Source organism: Ctenopharyngodon idella, chromosome 23 (genome assembly GCF_019924925.1).
Source record: "Ctenopharyngodon idella isolate HZGC_01 chromosome 23, HZGC01, whole genome shotgun sequence".
Lineage (NCBI taxonomy): Eukaryota > Metazoa > Chordata > Actinopteri > Cypriniformes > Xenocyprididae > Ctenopharyngodon > Ctenopharyngodon idella.
The window spans coordinates 13684543-13710194 of record NC_067242.1 but is presented as its reverse complement, the minus strand read 5'-3'; the positions used below and the strand labels follow the sequence as shown (position 1 = coordinate 13710194).

The following is a 25652-nucleotide window of genomic DNA, read 5'->3' as shown; positions in this document are numbered from 1 at the left end:
ATCTGAGCCCAGTTTGAGATCTGTTGGGATCTTTTCTGAAACTGTTGGGGAGGCACATGTCTAATTTTTATTTATTTTTTAATGCTTTTTTAATTTTTCTCAGGAGAAAAATCGGAGAAGCAAGAAACTTGAGTAGAAGTTCTCTCTCTCTATTTAATCTTTATCCTTTCCAGGAGAAACAATTAAGCATCTGTAGTGACTTTTCTTCCTCCAGTGTTTGTGAGAAAGTGAGCGTGAACATTCAGACACTCATAGTGTGTCAGGAAATAAGCATCTGAAAAATGTTGAATTTTGTCTAGCTTCATTCCCAGACCCCCTGCTCACTTGAGAAGTGCAGAATCTTACGTAATCTCTTATCAGAGCATGGGTTAGATGGTCAGCTTTGGGTAAAAATGCAGTTGAGCAGCTGTGACTTACAAACCAGACTTTTGAAAACAAAGTCTCAGTGCAGTTCTTAGCTCATGGGCATCTCATGTACATTAGTTAAGAGTGTTTATTTATTTATACATTTTTATCTTTTATATTTATTGTTTTTATTTGGTTTATATATCCATTTATTTTAGGCTATGCTTTAAAAGGAACACTTTTTTTAGTTTCGTTTTAGTTTGTTTTTTAACTTCTCTTTCAGTTTCAGCATGCTAAATTGTGGTCTGCTAAAACCCTCTCAGATAAGTTATGTCTCTAAAGCAGACTAACCCCCGGTTTAACAGACAAGACTTAAGCTTAGTCCCAGACTAAAATGCATGTTTGAGCTGTTGTAACTGAAAGCAACTTGCACTGACATAGCTTAAAATATTTCAGTGACATTGATTTGCCTCAAGATGCACACCAGTAGAGTTTTTTTTTTTTTTAAGGCATGTTTATAAAAGCTACTTAAATGTCCTAACTGAACTACTGTAAGGCCTAATCCTGGCTTAATCTAAGCTCTGTCTGTGAAACCAGGCATAAAATTTTACTCAACCTCACTTAGTCAACAACTTAAAGGGTTAGTTCACCCAAAAATGAAAATGATCCCATGATTTACTCACATTTTAAAGCAAAACAAAAAGCATTCATCCATCATAAAAGTAATCCTTACAGCTCCACGGGGTTAATAAAGGCCTTCTGAAGCAAAGCGATGGGTTTTTGTAAGAAAAATATCCATATTTAAAACTTTATTAACTAACTATAATAACTAGCTTCTGGCAGATGGCCGTATGCAACAATTTGTGGTGGAAGAGTAACCCCTGACCCGACGCATGACGTAATGACGAACGCGGAAATGCAGAGGATAGAGCAAAACAAAACACTGGTCATGAATTAGAAGTCTAAAAAGGATTTCTATATAAGAGAAGAGGAGCTTGAGTTTGTTGCCCAGCCCTGTTTGTTTAAACCGCGAGAGGCGTTTAAGCTTAAGATACTCCTACATCCTGCGTCATACATCGCGTCAGGGAGTTACTTATTTGGCGCAAGTCAACTTGCGCATTCCATGTTTGGTCGTCTGGCGGAAGCTAGTTATTTGAAGTTTTAAATATGGATATTTTTCTTACAAAAACGCATTGCTTCACTTCAAAAGACATTTATTAACCCCCTGGAGCCGTATAGATTATTTTTATGATGGATTGATGCATTTTTTTGGGCTTCCCCCCCCTTTAAGGATAATCAGTGGACCATCTTACTCATTCTCGTCTGATGTATAAGTGGAAGTGTGCATTTTTCTTTAAAAGAATGAAACACAAGAAAGCATGTTGCCATCTACAGGTGTTTCCTGTTTGAGGTCTGCCACAAGTAAATCTCACCCTTATCCTGTTTGTTTGTCGATTTGTGCTCTGCCGTGATGCTTGAATCACTTTAACAAAGCTCAATCAGGTCTCTTGTAGTTTTGCTGAGCCGCCACATGTTATGGGGAGGTTATGATAATGAATGATGTTAAATAACAGTCGCAAGCGCTCTAGTGGGCCGGTCAGTTCTTGTACGGGGGGGGGCTTCCTCTCTGGCAGATTGGTTCAGTCATGCATGCACACCAGTTTCCTGTGTTGGTGATGTGATAATGGGCTGATAATTTAGCCTCTTCTGTGATTAAATGAGCGATGTAATTTAGAATAGACAGGCATCCGTTCTTCACAAGCGCTCAATCATGTCTGGACTCATGCCATCCTGCTTTTCTTCCTTTTCTACCTCATTCTCATTCTCTGATTCACGTTGACACAGCTGGCAAGGATTGTTTCAGAATCACGTTTTTAATTAAGATCAGATAATCTGCTATTCTCTGAATTGAAATAAGGAGATTATGTTTTGTCATAAATGACCTTTAACCTTTCATTTTCCTATCTCATTTTTGCTCTCTCCTTCTGGGATTTATTTTTATTACATTTTATATTTTGGATTTTGGATTTTTTTTTTTTTTTTTTAGTATACATATTTGTTTATTTGCATTTCTTGAAAATGAATGTTGTTTTTATCAACTAGGGTTTTGGACCAGGGTACCGTGAATTTATATTAAAATTGTAATATATATATATATATATATATATATATATATATATATATTATATATATTATTATTAACATACAATGTAATAATATGTAATAAGATATATTACTAAAACATTGCCTTCTAGAAATATAGCAATACAGAAGGCAATTTTTTAGAAAGCAGCGGCTATTTGCCGACAGATGCTATTTAGACTAAGTGAAAATAGCAATATATTCTATTTACACTAAGTGACAATAGCAGTAGCGATATGCTATTTACACTAGGTGAAAATAGTGACAGATTCTATTTACACCATGAAAAAGTATCAGTTCTTTGCAATAAGAGTAAATAGTAATTAGATGCTATCTATACTTTATATTGGCAGATACTATTTTCACCTCAATATTTTTGTATGTTAACAGGATGCAATAATATCATAGAGTGTAAATGATCATATTTATTATAATTATTAAATGGATGCTGCCTTATTGGGAGAATAAAAATTGAAAATAAATGCATTTCTGATGTGAAATGTGATGGAAAAATGGAAAAGAGCAAGCTCGGCAAAACGTGGATTCGAACCAGCGTCGATCGCGTTAAAAGCCAGGTCTGCAAGCCTTACTCGCCACTGTTGCACCAATGAAGTCGTTGGATTCCGTGCGTTTTTTAAAACATGAGTGGCCCAACCAGACATTGGTGGGCGGAGCTAGTGTAAATAGCGTTTGCCAACAAGGGACGCTTTTTGCACTTAGTGTAAATAGACACTCCGTTTTTAGAAACCCTCTTTTTTTTTAATTAGAGGCTCTTTGGTTTGGCTGAGAGTGTTTATGGGGGTCTGTGAAGGCCTGACTCATAACATAATTCCACAGATTGTTCCATCTGCCTATGATGACATCATTATCACAATTTGCACCATGACCAGATTAATGCCATCAAAGATTTATTTATTTGTCAGTTTCCTAACACAGCTTGCATTCTTTCTGACAGTAAAATATGCAATAAATGTGCCGTCACTGCTACATTTAGCAGTAAATTGTAACTGCCATTACTCCAGCATCTTCAGAGCCTTTATGATTCAGTAGCACAGGCTCGATCTGCTCAGATTTTGTGTCAGATGGCCCACAATGCAGAACAATTAATCACTGGATTTGCCAAAGTTTGCATGATTCATGGCATTGAATAATTGGAATATATTCAAGAGGATGAGCTAAATGAGACTTTTAATTTCTTTGTTGTTGTCTTTGCAACATTTCACAAAGATAGTTGGCATTATTTATTGTTAAAAAGAAATGTATTTATTTGTTGGGATACATTTATTTTTATTTATTATGGCAACTGCACGCTGATTTATTATTGTAACATCATCCATTTCATAGTTACCTGGCCCTAGTACACATGTCTAACTGTGATTGGTTGTTTCACATGTCATTCAGACACTCCTTACTGTGTCATTGAGAGGTTACCTGATAGAAAGACTGATAGATTTATTAATAAAAAATGTCCACTACTAGTTTTTGACTTCATACCATTTACATTCTTTCCATAGAGGTGCTTTACATTTTACTTGGTCTTTAGACTGTCTAACTAAATCCTTCAAAATTGTGTGTGTGTCTACATGCGTGTGAATGTTGTTTTTGTATGTGTGATTGTCGTTTGTACCTATCTGTACTTTTGTATGTACGTGGGAGTGTGTGTCTCAGCGTGGGGCTCTGTTCTCGCTCCACTGCACTAATAATCCATGGGGCGGCAGCTCACGAAACTGTGTCACAGCCAATGAAGCATTTCACCCTGAAACGTGGAATTCTGTATCCCAGCATCCTGAAGCACTTGCTGATGTAACTGGGTTGTAGGGCATTTAACCTTTTAAAGTGAGAGGGAAGTTTAGGTAGTGTGCTGGATTCTTAGTTTTACGTCATTCGTTGTCCTTGCTCCATTCTTCTATTCTAGTCTAGTCAAAATTGCACTTCATTGCAGTCTCGTCATGATACTGATGATTTCCCATCCACCATCCCTGTTGCTAAGGACCTTTTTAACCTTGTTTGCGATATTTTCGCATGTTTGTGACTCTTTAACAAATTAACCAATTGGAGTAACCAAATGTAGTACATATTTTAAGACTAGACATGTGCAAAGCTACATTGGGTTGTCTGAACAATGAATCGCCTAAAGAAATACTCTGATTGGCCATTGGGTTCACGCACTCAACAGATATGTCTGTGATTGGCTACAATGATCAACACTTCAAAAACATGTTGTAAATAGAGTGCTTACACAAATACACACAGGAGCGTTTGAAAGCAGGCATCTATAGACTGATCCGCTGATAGACGCCTGCTTTCAAACGCCCCCGTGTGTTTAAACCTTAAGACTTATGTAAACAACCTATATTCTGAAACGGCTAAGTGGAATGCAACGGAATGGAAAAGAAAGCATCAAAAGCAATTAAGCCAACAATATTTGCAGTACACAACTTTTTCAAGAGAATTTTACCTTGCCAACTGTCTAACAGCTAAAGTATAGCACATTGTTATTAGCATGCTAACTAAATTAAAAGTAAGACAATCTAAAACTAGTCGACCATCCTGGCTTTGACCTTGTTATTTGTATGTGTCTGTATCTTTAAGTATCCAAGTATTGGATCAGTCTACCTGTACTTATTATTTAAGACTGCACATTGTGTCTGCAAGTTAGCTTGCTAGCTACTAACTTGCTAAGTAGCTGCAACACATACATTTTGACCCTTTCCAAATGCCGCAGTTGATGTGGACATGTGATCTTGCAGTTTTTTAGACACTTGATGTGCCCTTTTTGCCAAGCCTAGGGTGTAAATTGTTTAAACATGCTAAATTCAAGCATTTAACATCAATCTAAGATACTTTCTTTAAAAATATCTGACCCTATTGTTGTTCTATCTACTTCTATATCCTATGGTGTTCAGACCTGCACAAATAACTTTATGGAATAAACGTTGTTAAAAACAGCTGTTGAGAAATGTTTTAGTGGTGCACTGGAGACATTTCCATTATTCACCTTCTCTGTCTTCAAACGTGAAATCTGATTTTATGGGAATAAATAATTTTTCATCCATCGTGCAGCCTGGTTCTCAGCATGAGCAGGCCCGTGGCATTGATCAAAGAGCAGCACTAGCGTACCAAGGTCGTCTACACTGTTGTGTATGAGAGAGCCTGTCATTCCCCGAAGCACATGATGACTTTTTTTCCTCCTCCCTGTGTAGTGGAAGACCGAGGAATGATGGGACGCTTTGTAAACCAGCTACCATTAACCATCTGGAGCAATGAGTGGGAGTTGGGGGGGGGGGGATGTAGATCACACACACTTTCAGAGCTCTGTTAATGCTCTTGTGAACAGGAAGTCAGTGAAAGGGAGTCTCGTGACAGGCCCGAGTATGAGCTCAGTGTGTATGTGTGTCAGTGTTTTAAAAGAATAACCCTGATAGAGATTCATGCATGCATAGTCAGTCAGTATGTGGTGGAAGTTGAATGTTTTGTGGCCTAAAGTATGTAAGCATGTGAATGCCCCTTTCTAATCTGTTCTTTTGATACACCCAGACTCTCTCTGTCAGGTGAGTCTGATTAGGCCTGTGCCGTTCCCACGATGCATTGCAAAACCACTGTTTCTGTTGGCATGTTTATTTTTACAGTTTAAAAGGAAAAGGTCTCGTCTGGTCTGGTCTGTGTATGTGCGTACAGTATCGTTTTATGGGGCGCACTGCAGAAGTTTGCAGCTACACACTGTGGTTTGACTTCAGCTCTGTTGAAGCCTTTGAGTTTGGCAGGAAGTGTATATTAAAAAAGTGAGCCTTGCAGCTGCATGCCGTAAAGCGAGATGAGCGAGAAAAGATGGGTTGTGATTGTCCCCTCCACAAACACCACTGTTATCACCTTAAAATGGCTTTTGTGCAAAATTATTTTTTTATAGTGCATAGAAAGTTTTAACTGAAAATGCTAAATGGTTTCTAAATGGTTTTAATATAGCTATCCAAAAGGGTCCTTTAGCAAAAACACATTTTGTTTGCATGTTAGTGATTTGTTAATCTATGTATTTTCAAAAATCAACAAGTTAGTGGATTGCTTCAACGACCAATCGACTAATCTATCTTATGGAGGCCTTGTGTAATAAGCAAATTTGGGGTCACTTGACCCAGATCGAACAGGTTACTTCGCGTTTAAATACCACACAATAGAACAACGCTACGTTTTGCGGACCCTCAAAAAACAGCGTGAGATGTAATGCGGTGGCCAAAGGTTTGTGTTTAAATGTGTTTGGCTGCATCTGCGGTGCATTAAAGAGAATGAATTTAAGTATACAACTTTTCCAAGAGTGTTTTATCATGTAAACTGACTAACAGCTAATGTACAGGATATAACATTAACATTAGTTAATGATGTGACATGAAATAACAATTAAGAATACTTTTACTTTATTAAGCCGCATTTATCTAGATTAATGTTAAATTGTGCATATGCTACTGTTCACAAGTTTTTTTTGTTTGTTTGTTTTTATTGTTTTTTAAAGAAGTCTCTATTTTTCCAAGGGGTGTAACGATATCCTCATGTCACGATTCGATACATATCACAATACTACACTCACGATACAATATTATTGCGACACTCCAAGACATATGGTAAAAGGTTAACAAAAAATGTACTGTTGATTAAAATGCTAAATTTGTTATGACATTGGGAGTGGAAATGAATAGGCTTGTACTTGGTGCTGGTAACCCAATGAACAGGACAATGATACCAGAATAAAAAATATTCGTGATTCTGAAGCTGAAAAGAATTATTTTAGACAAATATGCTTGCACTCTGTCGCTGACTAGATTTAAAATAATATAGGCCACTTTTTACTGGTATCATAAGACATTTGGCATTATCAGGACCCACAAATATTTCCCCCATTGCATTATTATACATTATATTCAACATTATATATAGTCGTTTAATGTACTGGTAATGACACTAAAACTCCGCAATACATATTGTTGCATGTTTGTATTGCGATATATTTTGTGACACAATATATTGTTACACCCCTAATTATTACAATTCAAAATTACTGTTTTAAAATATTTTAAAATGTATTTTATACCTTTATGCACTTATGATGTCAAATGCACTAATTCAAGTTAATATAAATTCAGTCTTTTTGCAAAGTTTTATCAAGATAATCTAGACAAACTAGCTTTTGGGTGACCATTGTGACTCATTCCTAATGTGTTCATGGGTCTTCATGATCCTCCCCATTCTTCTTGCTCAAGTTTCAGTGTTTGACCTACTATGTGATCTCCAGCTGTACTTCGGCCCCTAGGGGCCTGGCTTTAATAAGTTACCATGGCAGCGACACCATAAGGTATTCAGGTAGACCATAACACATATGCCATACCATCCATTCTTTTATTAGCTAAGTAGTGATGGAGCTGCAACTACCTTGTTATAACTTGTTTACCACTCTCTAACCAAAGCCAAGTGTGGTATTGGTTAAAATCAGGTCAACCTATTGGGGAGGAGCTCCAACAGCCACAAAAACGGTTTCTGTACAGAAACGCATAGCTTGATTTAAATAATTCAGGAGTGATTATATTGGTGATGGTACTCTAAGCAATACTTTAAGCAACACTCGCTTCGCTTCTGAACACTGTGACGTATTCAGATGTTCTCAGAGTTCATCAGCTCCATGCTGATGGCTGGCACGGGCTGTCCCAAATCGAACAGTAGGACTTTGTGATATGTGGAGTTTGGAGACGACCCATCAGTTAATGGGCCTGCCTGTCTGCTAGCACAGTGACTGAGAGAACTTAGCACACTAACAGTATAGTTGATGCTAGGGCTGCAACCCAATGCTGTCCTCCAAACAGTGCAGATTCAATTCTGTATAGTGGATGCTAAACATTTGTGTTCAAAAAATAACTTAAAATTTAGTGATAGAATATAAGCAAGTTGTTAAAAGTAGGGCTGTGTATTGCCAAGAATCTCAGGATACGATACGTATCACAATACAGGGGTTACGATACGACATATTGTGATATATTGCGATACTGTAAGAAAGGCGATATATTGCGATATTTCTTGTTTTTTTAGAAAGAGGATCTAATTTTAGAAAAACGGTCATAAAGAACACACAACCATATGCATAAAACCTGAAAACAACTTTATTTTATTTAATCAATACGGTATCATTTGCATTTATATCACTAATCACTATTTTGTGCAATCTAAGGGAAAATAGTAAAGTGACTGCAGGATTATTTAGGTGTATGTTTTAAAGGTTTACAGTATAGCAGTTTTTAATTTCTAAACTATTTAACAACTAGTGCATAGTCCATTTCATGAATGTCTGTTTGTTTTATATTTAATACTGTAGCTGCTTGCTTTAAAGCAGTCTATTGCTATTTAAATAAACGTGCCTTCACTGAAGTGCTGAACAGAGCTGGTGCAAACATATCCACATCGCTATGATCAGATGCTTTCTTTCTGCTGTCACCGCTGTCATTTTTTATTGTGTGTTTATTTTGTTACTGAGAGGAAAACGTGCAGCACATATCACATATTCTATCGAACGCCTCTCTCGAACGCCTCTCTCAGATTCAATGTGTTTCCCGAGTTTTGGATTATAACATGGCGTATTTTGCAAACAAAATGACTCTTGTCTATCTCCTTAGTGGTTTCTTTATAGTTGAAGCCAAAATGAGTCCACACTTCAGCTCTGTATGCCGCGGGAGCGGAATAATTCTATCGTGTTGTGAGCTGGGTTTGCTAATGCTAACGCTAGCTATGCACACTGCGCTCCGGCTACGCGTCAGTTTACGTTCTGAGATAACACTGCCATCTAGTGGTTTGGTTTTATACAGTGTGTGGTTTAAACCGAACAAACCCACGAATGTTGGATGTAAATAAATATTTAAATAAATATCGATACAGTGTTTTTGAGAATCGATACAGTATCGCCAGACATAATATCGCGATATTCACGTGTATCGATATTTTCTTACACCCCTAGTTAAAAGGGGTGGTTGATTTTGATTTCACTTTTTTTTAACTGTAGTTAGGGTGTAATGTTGCTGTTAGAGCATAAACAACATGTGCAAAGTTACTACGCTCAAAGTTCAAAGCAAAGGGAGATTTGCTGTTTAAGGACTACAACAAATGGCTGGTAGGGACTACAATGAGCTTCTTCCTGGGTTAGTGACATTACTAACCCTAAAATTTACAAAAACCCTGCCCTCGGGAATACACAACAAAGGGGGCGAGACCATGTTGGGCTGCTTTAGAGAAGAGGAAGAGTTGTTGTAGTAGAGTGTTGTTACCATGCCGTCATTTTACGCCGGACTGCTTCACAAACGAGAGTTAATTCGATGCTGGATTTGCACAAAAGATTAACGTGACGGCACATGCTAGTCATTGAGTTGAATCAACTCCACAGCAACTACATAAATTTATCCACTAACCATTCAGAAATGTCCAGTTGCATTCTTAAAGTTGTAACTTCTTCCTGAGTCTCTCCATCAGTTTCCGACTCCGGTTTGAACAATGTAAGGCTGAACACCGTTACTAACAATCCTCATTTTGGCTGCGTGAGATTCTCCAGCTTTGTTGTGCGAGCTGTTAAAGCTCCTCCCTCTTTTGGAAAGGGGGCCGGGAGCAGTAGCTCATTTGCATTTAAAGGGACACACACAAAAACGGCCTGTTTTTGCTCACACCCAAATGAGGCAAATTTGACAAGCTATAATAAATGATCTGTGGGGTATTTTGAGCTGAAACTTAAAAACAAAGTTGTTATTACCTACATTTGATGTCCAAAGATATTGTTTTGATGAATGGTTGCATTCAGTTTTTTTGTTGTGCTCCATTTGATTGACATGAATGTATACATTAATATTTTAATTGTCATAGTCCAGCTAAACTAGTACCAAACCAGCACTAATCAATATAAACCAGTCTGAAGTAGCATGAAATTCTTCTGGTCTTTTCAGCAGGACGGTTGCAGTGTGCTCTTTTCATCATAAATAACTTGATAAGGCAGTTATGGCAGAGAGAATGGAATTTTGTTTTCAGGGTTTTTTCTTGGAAAGAATGTTTCTGGGATACACACAGATGTGTGTTCTCTCTCTCTCTCTCTCTCACACATACACACACACACATACACACACACACACACACACACACACAAGCAACACAATACAGACATTTACAGGATCCAGTGAGATGTGCTGCTCAAGGTCAGCTCTTATTTGCTGTTGAGGGTTCTGTCCTTTCAATCTGTCTGGTTATCTCCTCACTTCTCAGCAAAAATGTCTGTGTGTGTGAGTGTGTGTGTTTGTTTTAGCTCTCAGTAGCATTCTGTTTCACTTAAATTTCCTATATTTCTAGGGGGGGGGGGGGGGAATAAAGCTTTTAGCAATACATCACATGCATTTAAAATATTAATTTTTCTTCCAAGAAAACAGACCAAACATATTGATTCCATTCTATTCTAAGCAACATATTTGTGGGCATCATCTAATGTAAAAGGAGTATATCTGCATACACAATAAACCATAAACATTGCAAAAACATCAGCTGAATTTCATCACAGATGAGCAAACGCTGAATGACTTCCCTATAAAGATGTAAATTGACATCAAAATTGTGTGATATCAGGAGAATCTTGTGGTCTGTATTTAAGTTCTATGCATGTGAGTGGTCTGTTGAGCAGATGTTAATTGCATGATTTTTTTTTATGGTTGAATATCTCTTGTGTAGCATTTTCACTGATACCTTTTCTCTTCACGCCTAGACTGCTCTCTCCGCTCTCTCTCCTTCAGTTTATCTCTTTTTCACACACTCATTCAGTCGACATAAAGAAAGCTAACTACTGTAACCTTATTTCATTCCCTGGCTGATAACTTTTAAATTTAATATTTCTGCACACTATTCAGAAAAGAATATCGCAGTTTTCTTTGTGAGAGACTCTTCCTGTTTTGTGTGTCATGATAAATTCTGATGCGTCCTCCCATTTTAATTAGTTTTTTAAAACATCTATTTCTTGGATTTTTTTAAGCATATTAACTAGCTGAAAAATATCACAACTTTGCTTTTAGTTGGATGTTGATGTTTTGAGCTAATTAGATGGTAGATGCTTGTCTGCAGGATATGTGAAGATTTTTTTTTTTTTTTTTTTTGCACTACTAATGAAGAGTTTAATTATAGATGAAAAACCTCATGAATCCAGCCATCTATGTGTGTTTATACCTAAAAGTTGATCAGATTCACCAAAAATATTGATTATTTTTGTTGACAGGACTTTCACATTTTGTTTTAATAGTATAATCACAGATCATGTTATGTTACAAAAACCGCTATTGTAAAAACCCATTCAAAATTGCAGAGCAAGCCTGTGGCTCAAAAATGCTAATTCTCTTCTGGGTTTTGTGGCAAGTTGAACTATTTAAAGTAAAGGACAAGCCTTTCGATATGTCCTAGCTTAACTTTTTTGTTTCAGATGGAAATATGTCACCACTGAAAAAAGATTTGCATATATTAAAGGGGTGGTTCATTGCGATTTCACTTTTTTTTAACTTTAGTTAGTGTGTAATGTTGCTGTTTGAGCATAAACGTCTGCAAAGTTACGACGCTCAAAGTTCAAAGCAAAGGGAGATATTTTCTTTTAAAGAAATCTCTGTTTAAGGACTACAACAAACAGCTGGTAGGGACTACAACGAGCATCTTCCTGGGCTGGTGACATCACTAACCTTAAAATTTACATAAACTCTGGGGGTATTTTGAGCTAAAACTTCACATACACACTCTGGGGACACCCGAGACTTCTTGTAAAAGTGGCATTATATGACCCTTTTAAACCATTTAAAGGGGACCTGTTATACTAAATTCACTTATATAAGGTGTTTGAACATAAATGTGTGCTGGTAGACTTTTCTGTACAATGTTACGTCACACTGTACAGGCCCCCCCACGACTGCTGACGGACTCTGCCGTATTAGCATAGTTTCCGCCCTGAGTGAGTTGTACACTGTCCGCCATTGTCTCGACGCTGGCCTGGAGCAGCTGTAGTGACAAGAATGTCTCGTAAGCGATTGATGTGTTTTGTTGTGGGATGTTAAAGTTGAACATAACAGTCTTCAACAGTATGTCCTGGAAAGGGGGCGGGGAGCAGCAGCTCATTTGCTTTTAAAGACACATGCACGAAAACAGCATGTTTTTGCATGTACTCAACATTACAACATGCTATATTAAATGATCTGTGGGGTATTTTGAGTTGAAACTTCACAGACACATTCTGGGGACACCCGAGACTTAAATTACATCTTGAAAAAAATGTATAATATGTCCCCTTTAATACCCAAAATACAGTATGTGTAGAGACATGAGTCAGATTTAAAAAATTTAAGATGTGCTCTTGAAAATATAGTTGAGATTTATTAGATTGTTTTAAATATTGTCCACCTGCAGAATGACAATTTGATCTGCAAGTACATAGCATCCAGCGAGCAGATATTATTCCTCTAAATAAATAACGATGTCAGAGTGACTGAGAGAGTGAAACATGCAGATAGAACTTGCAGCGAGAGCGGAGAAAGATAACATGCAGGAAATTGAGAAAGGATGACAGCTCTGTTTGAGCCAAGAGATGCTCGAGATCTTTCTCAGCAGTTCTCTTAACCTTTACACAGGCCATAATGTTAGATACCTTAAATTCACATTTCCTATGAACAGAATGAGAAAACGAGGAGGGTAGAGCAATCATTGTGCACGTTCACATACTGCCAATCATATATTGTATTATGAGCTCTCAGACCCAGACCAAATCAGGCAATGTTCAGTTTACAGCGTAATTTGCATGTATATCCTTGCATGTTCGCTTTATCTGCACAGGTATTTTGATCATTACACATTGCCAAGTTCAGAGAAGATGAGCACATTACTTCAGATTTGGAATGAGGAGTATATTAAAAACTGCTATTAACTAGGTGATTACAATTAATCACCAGCCACATTTTCACAACCTTGACAGCCCTAGTGGAGAGAGAAGGAAGTGTAGTACAGACAGAGCTGCTACTTCTGCTAACAGACGGACAGACAGAGCTGCTACTTCTTCTAACAGACGGACAAACAGATGGAGAAGTGTTTTAAAGCTGTGTGTGTGTGTGTGTGTGTGTGTGTGTGTGTGTGTGTGTGTGTGTGTGTGTGTGTGTGTTAGAGGTTTAATCTGAGTCACTGTACGGCCCATCCAGGAAATGAGCGCCTCTCTGCTCTGCTGCACTGAGGCCTATCACCGCCTCTCTGTCTGCCTGTCTCTGTCTCTCACACACACACACACACACACACACACACACACACACACACACACACACACACACACAGTCATAGTGAATGAGAATGAGAATGGACTAGTGCTCCCCCTAATGTTTCTATGAATTAAATGCCCTTTTCCTATTTTAGGAGATAAAGAAAGACCTGAAAAAGGAGGTGAAGAAGGAGTCCAGTTTGGCCGGATCCAAATCAGACCTGTCCAATGGCAGCGCCAGCCCGAAATCAGAACCCAGCCTCAGACCCGCCAAGAAAGGTAGCGTATCTGATCTATTCCTGATCGGAAAAGTAGTCCAGTGCTTATTCAGCACAATACACCCCCACAAACACACCCTCATGTCTCACAGGACAGGATTTGGGAGTCGGTTAAAGTTTCTGTGGATCAAAGATTCAATTAAACAGAGATCTGGCTCAGATTTGCTTCTCGCAGACGAAAAGAGTGACAGTTAAATAAAATAAAAAAAATTGTTACAAAGACTCTCATCCTTCTTAAATGTGCTAAGTCACCCATACGGGTCCAGAATCTGTCCATCAGCCCGGTCGTAATGGGATTATGTGTGATTGGGCCTTTGAGAGTAAGTACAGTATTACTCTCCTCAAACCAGAAACCATTAACTCCTACCACTTCCTGTGTGTGCGTGCGTGTGTCTGTGTTTGACAGTACACAATTAAACATTATTAAATCAACTTTACACAGAAAATTATTTAAACGTCACATATTGTCTTCTTTGGGCCAGTGTGAATCCTCTGATTGGTCAGAGATCAGGTAGGCCTGAATTAGCTAGTATGTTGCCAAATTAAATTAAATTTTAAAAATATGGAGGAAAATGTAACCATGAAAATAGGACACTTTGATCTTATGAGTGATATAATCTTGTAAATATGTGATAAAATTCAGTATATTTACTAAATGTTTATTATTACTTAAGTATATAATTTGGGTCATAGAGATATATTTAAAAAAAATCTGCCGGATACTATTTTCGCTTCTTACAATTTAAATGGGGCAGCCGGTTTCTAAAACAAAGACACACATTCTGTTTAGAGCCCTCAATTTATGTATATCACCTGATTTTCAGACAACAGCACTAGTGTTGGTTCATGTGACTTTAATTTGTTTTTCAGAGAGAGATGTTGGTTTCCAAAGAAAATGTGAGCCATTGGTTTTCTCCAGAGTATTAGGTATTGAAATATTTAGGCATTCTCAGTAGTGTATGGTATCAAGATATTCATATCGATAGGTCAATGTTGGGCTGCCCAGTTTCTCTATTCTGTAGAGAACTGAAACTTTGGGAATCTATTGTCAGAAGCTGATTCATGAGCAACAGACGTCTGTGTGTTAGTGATCTGGGGCAAAATGTGTTGCTAATTGTTTAGCATAAAATAAAGAGAAGAGAGACACCTAGTGCTGGAATGTGTAAGTGCTTCTCTGTTATGTTATTTGATGGATGGGTGGATGAATGAATGGATGGAAGGATGGATGACCACATAATTTATCTATGCATAATTCATGTGAACAGGTGAGGCAATTCGAAAAAAGCGTTGCAAAGCTGCCTTTAGCTACACTCCACAGAATGACGATGAGCTAGAACTGAAGATCGGAGATGTTATTGAGGTTCTGGGAGAGGTGAGTACTGTACAAGGCTGTAGTTTCAAATAAATGCATGGCCATCATAGTCACATTATACATTTTTTTTTTTTTTTATGTCACAGATTGTTTCTACCAAATATGGAGTCTCAAATTCTTACAACTGCCTTTGTGTGTGTTTTCTCGCTCAGGTGGAGGAGGGGTGGTGGGAGGGCACTCTCAATGGCAAAACTGGGATGTTCCCCTCTAACTTCACCAAGGAGCTGTTGGCTGAGGCTGAAGATCTGACCCCACAGGACGACACACGCAGCACACGAACCAGTCAGTCTCTACACCACATAATCTCTTGATCACATTAAAAAAATGGTTCCTCATTTTACCAACCCAATGTCTGTGAAGATCCCCAGGGATCCATTTCATGATAGAATAGGATGGAATTAATTTTGGAGCATGTTTTTCTTCTTATTGAAGATTTATTGGCTTATTGAAATGGCGATTTCCCAGCAAACAAGCAGATGGTGAAAGTTTCATCTCGTCGCACATGACAGTCGTGATTCACACCATTAAGCAAGCGACTCCCACAGTGATTTGCGAGTCCTTTGATGTTACAGTATAATGAGGTTAAGTGTGGGGAAATCTCCACCTCCTCCCTACAGCTGATGAAGTCACTTAGATGAGTGGTGAAACATTTGTATTACATGGAAGAAATGCATCCAGGTGCTTTAAAATAAGTTTTACAAAATATCCAGCCACATCTAACCAATTATGTTATGCGCATCTTACCATTCACTTCCTCCTCTGCTTTTAACCAATCACAAATAATTAAATAATTTTAAAACAATCAAGAAATCACTTACTAGAAGAAGTTTATTTTATTTGTTTAGCTGCATGTAATGTGACCTTAAGCCAGCATCAGAGAACTGTGAATATGCAAATGTGTTGTTAACTTATTGAACTATTAACTTAAAATATCAGGGGTACTAAAAAATATTTTAGTTTAATAATAAATGTATACGCAAATGTCGCTGTTTTAAGTTCACAGTTTACGTAATATTATCTACACTGCGTTCAAAATTTTGGGGGTGGATATATATATATATATATATATATATTTATTTAAAAGAACTCTCTTATGCTCACCAAGGCTGTATTTATTTAATAAAAATAGAGTAATATTAGTAATATTGTGTAATATTATTACAATTTAAAATAACTGTTTTCTGCTTTAATATTTTTTTAAATTGAATTTATTTCTGTGATGTCAAAGCTGAATTTTCAGCATCATTACTCCAGTCTTCAGTGTCACATGATCCTTCAGAAATCATTCTATTATGCTAATATACATTCTAACATTCTAATATAACAGTTGTGCTGCTTAATATTTTTGTGCGAACCTTTATGCATTTTTTCAGGATTCTTTAATGAATAGAAAGTTCAAAAGAACAGCATTTATGAGCATAATTGTCCTTACTGTCACTTTTTATCACTTTATAGCATCCTTGCTAAATAAAAGTATTATTTTCTTTCAAAAAGACTTTTGAACAGTAGTGTATATTGATTTTTTATTTTTATAATAATATTTTAACTTTTTAAATTGTGTCCATTAAAGGGTTAGTTCACCCAAAAATGAAAATTCTGTCATTAATTACTCACCCTCATGTCATTCCACACCCATAAGACCTTCGTTAATCTTCAGAACACAAATTAAGATATTTTTGATAAAATCCGATAGCTCAGTGAGGCCTCCGTTGCCAGCAAAATAATTAACACTTTCAGATGCCCAGAAAGCTACTAAAGATGTATTTAAAACAGTTCATGTGACTGCAGTGGTTCAACCTTAATGTTACGAAGTGAAAAGAATATTGTTTGTGTGCCAAAAAAACAAAATAATGACTTTATTCAATAATATCTAGTGATGGGCGATTTCAAAACACTGCTTCATGAAGCTTTGAAGCTTTACGAATCTTATGTTTCGAATCAGTGGTTCGGAGCCCGTATCAAACTCCCAGAGTCAGGCCCCACAGTGGTGAACCATTGAAATTTCGAAACACTTATGACGTAACAAAGCCTCGTTTACTGAAATCATGTGACTTTGGCAGTTTGATACACGCTCCGAACCACTGATTCGAAACAAAAGATTCGTAAATCTTCGAAGCTTCATGAAGCAGTGTTTTGAAATCGCACATCACTAGATATTGCTGAATAAAGTCGTTATTTTTATTTTATTTTTTTTTGGGGCACACAAAAAGTATTCTCATCGCTTCATAACATTAAGGTTGAACCACTGTAGTCACATGAACTGTTATAAATATGTCTTTAATAGCTTTCTGGGCATCTGAAAGTGTTAATGATCTTGCTGGCTCAGTGAGGCCTGCATTGCCATCGGATTTTATCAAATTTGTGTTCTGAAGATGAACGAAGGTCTTACAAGTGTGGAATGACATGAGGGTGAGTAATTATGGACAATTTTCATTTTTGGGTGAACTAATCCTTTAACATATTAGTTTTAGTTGTAACATTTACTTATTTACATATAATACCATTACCATTTCAGAATTCCTTTACCAAAATTCACCTACTGAAATTTTAGTGCTGTGCACGGTTGTCACATACCATCAGCAAGGATCCCTGGACAGATCTACTCTAACAGTCCAGCTGTGAAGAATGCTGTATGCAAAGCTGCATGCAAATCCTTTCAATCCTCCCTTGAAACGTCTTTGTGTATCTTCAGGTATAAAGGACAGCACTGGCTCAGAGAGTGATGGCGGTGACTCTAGTAGTTTACGGTCTGATACTGGCAGTGTGTCCTCCAGCTCTGAGATTCAGCCCAAAAAGGTTCGGGGCTTCGGCTTCGGGGACATCTTCAAAGACCAGCCAATCAAGCTCCGCCCACGATCAATGGACATGGACAATGAGGCAGAGAAGGTGAGGAATATTGGAATCTGTGTTTTAATGAAGCAAAAGAACTGTGTATGTGTGTTTTTCTCAGTTTTTACGACTCTCTTCCTCAGTAATTACAGTCAGGCTGTCTCTATCTTGGTCCCCTGCGTTCACTCGGCCTTCGGCCCCATGGTCTCTCGTTCATTAAAACCTTCCTGCCTTCCTGTCCCACTGAGAGTAGCATGCATCCCTTTGCTCATTTCCTCATTTTCTCTATCCATAGTTGGCTCTCTTTAATAGTCCCATTTTTAATTTATGTCTTTCATTTCTGTTTTCTTTTTTTGTTGTTGATTTATTTTTGGGATTGTGTTATTGTAGAAACTGTGTGTTTTGTGTGTTTGTCTCTTCCTGTTCTTGCCCAAAGTGTTTAAAGAGTCAGTGGTTATGTGTGAAATACTACCATACTATGTGTGAAATGCTTCCATACTATGCATACTACTTCTGCTGTACCATATACATGTGAGTTTTCTATACGCTTAGAATAGTCTACGGATGCACAATTTATCGATACCAAATTGATTATTAAATATTTTAATATCACATTAAATGTGAAAATATGGGAAATTATCAAGTATAATTAAATGATTAATATTTTCCCATATTTTCACATTTAGATTATTTTTGCCATCATCTAACACTCATTTAATTTTCATCTTTAACTAAATATACTACTAGCATTAAATTGTTTTTAAATGAATTCATATAAACAAAAATATTCCTTATAAATATTTAATAAAAATAATTATTGGTTTACAATACAGTACAATGCAGGCCAACTCGATTTTCTATACAAACTTAGATAAACAAAGCAAAATTAATAATAAAATGAAACATACAACATAATGAGGTCATGTGAGAAGAATGTACCTTAATAATGTTTAAAAGTTTATAGTTTTATATTATATAGTTATATGATATTTCACATGTTATTTAAAGAAATAGTAGGCAGTTTGCAGCATACACACCATAGTATGCAGTAGCACAATATAGCAATTGTGTGTGTGTGTGTGTGTGTGTGTGTGTGTGTGTGTGTGTGTGTGTGTGTGTGTGTGTGTGGAGAAAAATGCTCTCGGTCACTAAGAAAGGAAGTCATTGTCAAAGAACTGTTTATAGGACTTCTTCCGCACTTTGTGTCTCTCAGCCTCGCATTGTTTAGTCCGAAAGAAAAGGAAATCTCTCCGGATCTGTTATTATATATTCCAATTCTTCTTAACTCTTCCACCTGTTACAAACAGAGACATTTTTCTACTTTGCAAGGCAAGTGATTATTGGAATATGGAAATGCAGTGTCATTTATAAGCTGAAGGTTTACCCACATACAAATTTACCACACCCTAACACGGCTCTCTTTCCATATCCACCCCTCTCCTCCTCTCTTCCTCTCTCTCTCTGAGTGGTTTCCTGATTTGGGGGCTGTTTTAAAGCAGAAGTAGGGCTTGTAAGACTGTAAGAGACTGTCATGACTCAGGGGGGAGTGAACCGCGGTTAGACTGAAAGCTTGTTGGAGGTTCCTGTTGCAGGCAGGACTTGCGCACACAGTACTAGGTATGCACACCGGATACTTCTGAAGGATTGTTTTGTCATTTTAAACTAAGGCGAAGGTAAATAAGAAATTATCTATTTTTCTCAGCAACCTTTTCTTGATCTTTCTACAGTATGTTGATGATGCTAAAACTGCGGCTTCCATGCTAGAAGCGAGCTGTTAAATACGACGACCGAGATGCGTTTCATTTCATGTGGTGGGCTTTGAGACAGAGCATTATGGGTGTTCTGTGGGCGAAAGTCACTGTAGGGTCTTCACAGAGATGACATGAGGCCTTTGAGAAGAGCAGTGCAGCCAGATGTTGTAATGATGTTCCTATTATGTCGTTTAAACATTTGGGTGCCACATGGCGCTTGTTAGTCCGACTCCATCGTGACTCCTCTAAATGAGAGGAAAAGGAAGAGAGGGAGAAGGAGGAAGAGTGGGTAATTTTTTTTTTTTTTTTTCTCTCTGAGTGAACAGCGGATGTGTGTGTTAAGGCCACATTGGGAGTGTGGGATGTTAAAGAGCTTGTTGTATGTCAGGTTGGATTGATTCCCTGCCATGTTTGTGGAAGGATTGTGGCTCCCCTGTGGGAAAGAGGCCAGATAAACAGTCAAATGGACAGTATGCTATTCACACACATATGTTTGAATTCACTGGGCCCCTGACAACTTCCTTATGGCCTCCCAAATGCACAATAGCTTTTAACTAATTCTGTAAATTGTTGATTTGTTATCAAATAAATGCAGTATTTTTTTTTTTTGTGAGACTGTTGGGATATATAGTGGCCCCCTCATCAGGGTTGGAGTCTGTTTCTAGTTGCCCTCAATCTTCCGAGAGTTGTCATGAGATGTCTGATTGAGACACACCCTTAATATGCGGTGACATCCTGGCTTCTCTCACTGCCACCTCCATGTTGTGTGCGTTGTCAATAACAACAGCAGTATTATGAGGAGCCCTTTCAAGCTCCCACTCTTGTATAGCTGCTTTTAAAACTTCGGCTATATTAGTTGTATAGCTATATAGTGTATTAGCTATATAGTGGGTGATTAAAAAAGCAGGCGAGTCTGAAGCATGAAACTCTCCAAGTCCAAGTCGTCCTGTCGCGTGACTGGAAAACCAAAATGCTGCCAGACGTCGGACTTATAAGACAGGGCATCTTCAATTTCAGTTTCAGCCGAACTCATGTTGCCCTACTAATGTTCAGTTCAAGAGATTTCTGAAAGCACACGCGACGCTGTTGCAGAGTAGGTCACGTCGGCAGCTCAACCAATAAGATTAGACTGCTGTCATATCGTAAAAGTATCGCCATCACTCTGCGGTACATATCATAACATTTTTGCATCGCGAAATATCGTACTGCGATATAAAGTTACACCCCATATATATATATATATATATATATATATAATGGATATAACAATGTTAATGTATTTGGTCTTGGCAGAATATATCTGCTACGCTGCTGCTGCTGAATTGCTGCTGCTGTAGATTATTGTTGTTGTTGTAGGTTATTGCTGCTGCTGCAGAGCAAGTACATGAACTTGCTACTGCCAATACATACGCCGATTCGCTGCTGCGAGTAAGACATTCTGCTGTTGCACAAATAGCATATATCAATAACCCATAGCAGATCTATAAAGGTGGAGCTGGGGAGGTGGAGGGTTTTAGGGGAACTCTGAAGCTCGTTGCAAACTGCTATAGTGAATATAACCAGCCATTTAAATGTGTGAGCAACAAGTTCATTGGCTGCAGAAGTGACATAGACCAGTCAGCTTGTGCCAAGTAGTTAACGCTGTAATTATCATCAGCTTGCGTTAAGATCCATCAGTCTGCGCCATCTAGAAATCTAGAATTTCATGACAGAACTAATATGTATTTGTGTGTGTGTGTGTGTATATATGTGTGTGTGTGTGTGTGTGTGTGTGTGTATATATATATATATATATATATATATATATATGTGTGTGTATATACAGGTGCTGGTCATATAATTAGAATATCATGAAAAAGTTCATTTTTTTATTGTAAATTATTTTTAAAAATGAAACTTTCATATATTCTAGATTCCCTACATGTAAAGTAAAACATTTCAAAAGTTTTTTTTTTAAATTTTGTTGATTAGAGCGTACAGCTCATGAAAGTCCAAAATCCAGTATCTCAAAATATTAGAATATTTCCTAAGATCAATCAAAAAATCAAAAAATGGATTTGCTAAACAGAAAAGTTCTTTAAAGTATGTTCATTTGTGCACTCAATACTTGGTCGGCAGCACATATTACAGCAAATGACTTGCTCCTAGCACAAATTACAGCATCAGTGAAGTGTGGCATGGAAGTGATCAGCCTGTGGCACTGCTGAGACACTATTGAGCCTTCAGATCATCTGTATATTGTTGGATCGACTGTTTCTCATCTTTCTCTTGAAAATATCCCATAGATTCAGGTCAGGCATGTTGGCTGGCCAATAAAGCACAGTAATATCATGGTCAGCAAACCACTTGGAAGTGGTTTTTGCACTGTGGGCAGGTGCTAAAGTCCTGCTGGAAAAGGAAATCAGCATCTCCATAAAGCTTGTCAGCAGATGGAAGCATAAAGTGCTCCAAAATCTCCTGGAAGATGGCTGCATTGACTTTGCACTTGATAAAACACAATGGACCAACACCAGCAGACATCACGGCCCCCCCAAATCATTACTGACTTCAGAAACTTCACACTAGACTTCAAGCAGCTTGGATTCTGTGCCTCTCCAGTCTTCCTTCAGACTCTGGGACCATGATTTCAACATGAAATGCAAAATTTACTTTTATCTGAAAAGAGGACTTTCGACCACTGTTCACTGTCCAGTTCTTTTTCTCCTTAGCCCAGGTAAGATGCTTCTGACATTGTTTCTGTTTCAGAAGTGGCTTGGTAGTCTTTTTCCTGAAGATGTCTGATTGTCTCCTGGACCATTGCCAATTCAGCAGTCTTCCCCATTAGTGTGGTTTCAAAGAACAAGAGATACCCGGAATTTATACTGTAGGGATGGTCATTTAATGAAACTCAAGTGTAAATATTCTAATATTTTGAGATACTGGATTTTGGACTGTCATTAGCTATACGCTCTAATCAACAAATTAAAAAAAAAAAAAAACAACTTTTGAAATGTTTTACTTTACATGTAGGGAATCTAGAATATATGAAAGTTTCATTTTTTAAAAATAAATTACAATAAAAAAATTAACTTTTTCATGATATTCTAATTATATGACCAGCACCTGTATATCTATGTATATGTATGTACTTATATAAAAATATTTACATTCGAAAGTTTAAGTTTTTTAAATTAGTACTTTTAGTACAAGGACACATTAAATTGATCAAAAGTAACAGTAAAGACATTTATAATGTTACTAAATATTTCTATTTCAAATAAATGCTGTTCTTTTTAACTTTCTATTCATCCTGAAAAATGTATCAGTTTGCACAAAAATATTTAGCAGCACAACCATTTTCAACATTGATAATAACAAGAAATGTTTCTTGAGCACCAGATCAGCCTGTTAGAATTATTTCTGAAGGATCATGTGACACTGAAGATTGGAGTAACTTGCTGAAAAATGGCTGATTTGTCGTCACAGGAATTAATGACATTTTAAAATATATTAAAATCGAAAACAGTTGTTTTAAATTGTAATATTTCACAGTATTACCTTTTTAACTGGTAATAAATATTTCTTCATTATTTTTTTTTTTATCTTACTAACCTTAAACTTTTGAATGGCATGGTCAATGTAGTATTTGATATAAGTATTTGATTCTCGTCAGCCTCAGATGGTGAAGAAAGTCGCTCCAGCTGTTGCCCAAGAAACCATGAAGGCGGAGCCTGACAACAAGACCAAAGGTAACACGATTAGATCACACCTGTGCTGTGGATTATTTAAATTCCTAGATTGTTTATGTACTCAAATTGTATGCAAATACGACAATTGTTTCTTAATGTGACTTGTGGCTGTGAAAATTTAAATTACAGCAAAGGAGTTTTGCAAAGTAATTTTCCCGTACGAAGCTCAGAACGAAGATGAGCTGTCCATCAAAGAAGGAGATATTGTTACGATTGTCAATAAGGTGAGTATGGTGATTACAACGCAAAATTGTTCTAAAACCAATAAAATAAGGTACTATACATTCTACTATATATTTATTATTTATTTTTTATAATTATTTATTTTTAATGGCCACACCCACTATGATATCTCATTGGTTCAAAATTCCTCTCCAGATAACTATACAGTATATTATACATCAGATATGTTCTGATTGGCATTTTCACTTTCAGTGTGGATGGACAAATTGCTACATATCTGGCTTGGCCAGAACACGGAAAGACTGTGAAATGTGTGCTTTCATTGTTTGTTATTGTGTGTAGGAGTGTGCAGACGCTGGTTGGTGGCTTGGAGAGCTGAACGGCAAACAGGGAGTGTTTCCAGACAACTTTGTGAAGTTGTTCATTCCTGAGGTAGAAAAAGAGGTGAGATCTTATTTTTTGTCTCTCTCTGACACACTTCAGCTGTTTCCAACAGTGTGCTCCCGGCCTGTATGACAGCGGGCCTCAGTCTCTGAGCGAAAGGAGAGCTGTGGTGAAATAAACAGACAACACACACACACACACACACACACACACACACACACACACACAAATGCTCCCCTCTGCCCTGTACTTTTGCCTCCCTCCTTACCCTTTGCCAGCATGTCCTTTGATGTTTGCTGTTTGGCCTGAAGGGATTGTGTTTTTAATAGGACAAATGTGTATGGTTAACGTATGTGTTTTAGTATGAGTTTTAAAAGGCGATCAGTGTGTTAATGAGTGTACGTGTGTGTTTTAATAGGTGTACTGTGTGTTTTAACTGTGTATGTGCTTACAGAGACCTAAGAAACCGCCTCCTCCTGCCGCACCAACCACTAAACAGGTCACAGGTAACAAACTGATTTCCTTTTCTTTCTGCATTTTTTTTTTTTTTTTTTTTTCTTCAGATGTCAAAATTTGTAGTATACTGGCAGAGTGCGCTACATTGGGATACTGTATCCCACAATGCAATACTCTAGACTCGACCCTTTTCCATTTCCAATGTAACAAATGTAAGCAAAAAGGATTAAATAATAATTTATTTCTGTAAACATGCAACGTGGTCCTATGAAGTCATATGAAAACAATGTAGATTTTGAATTATATTATATTATATTCAAACATTTCCCTTCAAGTGAATTCTGGCTCCTCCTTGTGGCTCACAAATGATCATTGGAATCTATTCTCTATTATAAGTGTTCACTTGTTTATGGATATACAGTTTGTGGGTGGAACCAGATTACTCAAATATAAATAGGCAAGAGTTCTTTTTAACTTCTAGAGGTTTTGAAACTCTGCCCACGTAATCTTTGTGTTGACGTACCATGAAATAGGAGTGAGGGACAAAGAGGGATACAGAGATTACCCAGTATTTATATTTCCAAGCATAGACGCCGATTTATGTTTCTGCCAGTGGGTGCCCACACTCCATACCATCCCCATTGAAGAGTAGGCTACTGTAGTTTTTTTTCCGTTCAGTGGTGCGCTTGATGAATGAATTATACAAAAGATATCTTTTAACGTGAAGAGAAACGCACGGACTGCAAACATATTACCAACCAAACAAAAGCACATTCTATCCATGAGTGCTGTCGTGATCGCACTCACATCTCGTGATATAGCCTATACCATATGATCAGTAGTGGTTCACTAAATAAAATTCAATAAATACCTATTTACAATAAGCACTTAACTCAAAAATAACTAATAAAT

At 37.3% G+C, this 25652-nt stretch overlaps 1 protein-coding gene across 6 annotated transcripts in view; it reads left to right on the top strand.

Annotated features, from left to right (window-relative positions):
* Positions 1-25652, top strand: part of sh3kbp1 (SH3-domain kinase binding protein 1) — a 51090-nt gene that overhangs the window by 17350 nt on the left and 8088 nt on the right. For 2 of the 6 annotated variants that reach the window (XM_051881935.1, XM_051881933.1), the window contains exons 3-11: positions 13915-14038; positions 14908-14964; positions 15303-15409; positions 15562-15691; positions 18102-18295; positions 23642-23717; positions 23847-23941; positions 24243-24344; positions 24739-24790. In XM_051881935.1, the coding sequence (XP_051737895.1) occupies positions 13915-14038; positions 14908-14964; positions 15303-15409; positions 15562-15691; positions 18102-18295; positions 23642-23717; positions 23847-23941; positions 24243-24344; positions 24739-24790 (937 nt within the window). The remainder of the gene's footprint in view (positions 1-13914; positions 14039-14907; positions 14965-15302; positions 15410-15561; positions 15692-18101; positions 18296-23641; positions 23718-23846; positions 23942-24242; positions 24345-24738; positions 24791-25652) is intronic. The other 4 variants (XM_051881934.1, XM_051881938.1, XM_051881937.1 and 1 more) reach the window with 4 other exon arrangements.